Below are 362 nucleotides of genomic sequence, written 5' to 3' on the forward strand. Positions count from 1 at the left end.
GGGAAGGACACCACCATCATGTTGATAGGGTCGTCACCCTCCGTGAGGGCTCGGAACAACGAAGGGATTGGTCGATGGAGTTCCTCCACTGTGCTCTTAGAGGTGGCTGGAGTATCACTGTAGTTCTTAGGGTTACACATCCCTGAGAGGGAGGGAGGGAGGGAGGAGAGAGAGAGAAAGGGAGGGAGGGGGAGAGAGAGAGACAGAGAAAGAGGGAGGGAGGGGAGAAAGACAGAGAGAGAGAGAGAGAAAGATGGAGGAGTGAGAAAGAGAGAGAAAGGGAGGGAGAGGTAGAGAAAGACAGACAGAGAGAGAGAGAATGATAATATATTTTAAAAGGTTTAGTGGTTTCTATGCAAGTA

The 362-nt window shown here is 50.3% G+C and overlaps 1 protein-coding gene across 1 annotated transcript in view; it reads right to left on the minus strand.

The window, feature by feature from the left end:
- LOC106569741 (twisted gastrulation protein homolog 1-A) overlaps positions 1 to 140 on the minus strand; it is a 3,202-nt gene extending 3,062 nt beyond the window's left edge. Inside the window, exon 1 of the mRNA XM_014141321.2 lies at positions 1 to 140. This exon is cut by the window's left edge and continues 119 nt beyond it. Coding sequence (XP_013996796.1) covers positions 1 to 140 — 140 coding nt within the window.
- Positions 141 to 362: the final 222 nt, after the last annotated feature.

The sequence above is a fragment of the Salmo salar genome, chromosome ssa14 (assembly GCF_905237065.1).
Source record: "Salmo salar chromosome ssa14, Ssal_v3.1, whole genome shotgun sequence".
NCBI lineage: Eukaryota > Metazoa > Chordata > Actinopteri > Salmoniformes > Salmonidae > Salmo > Salmo salar.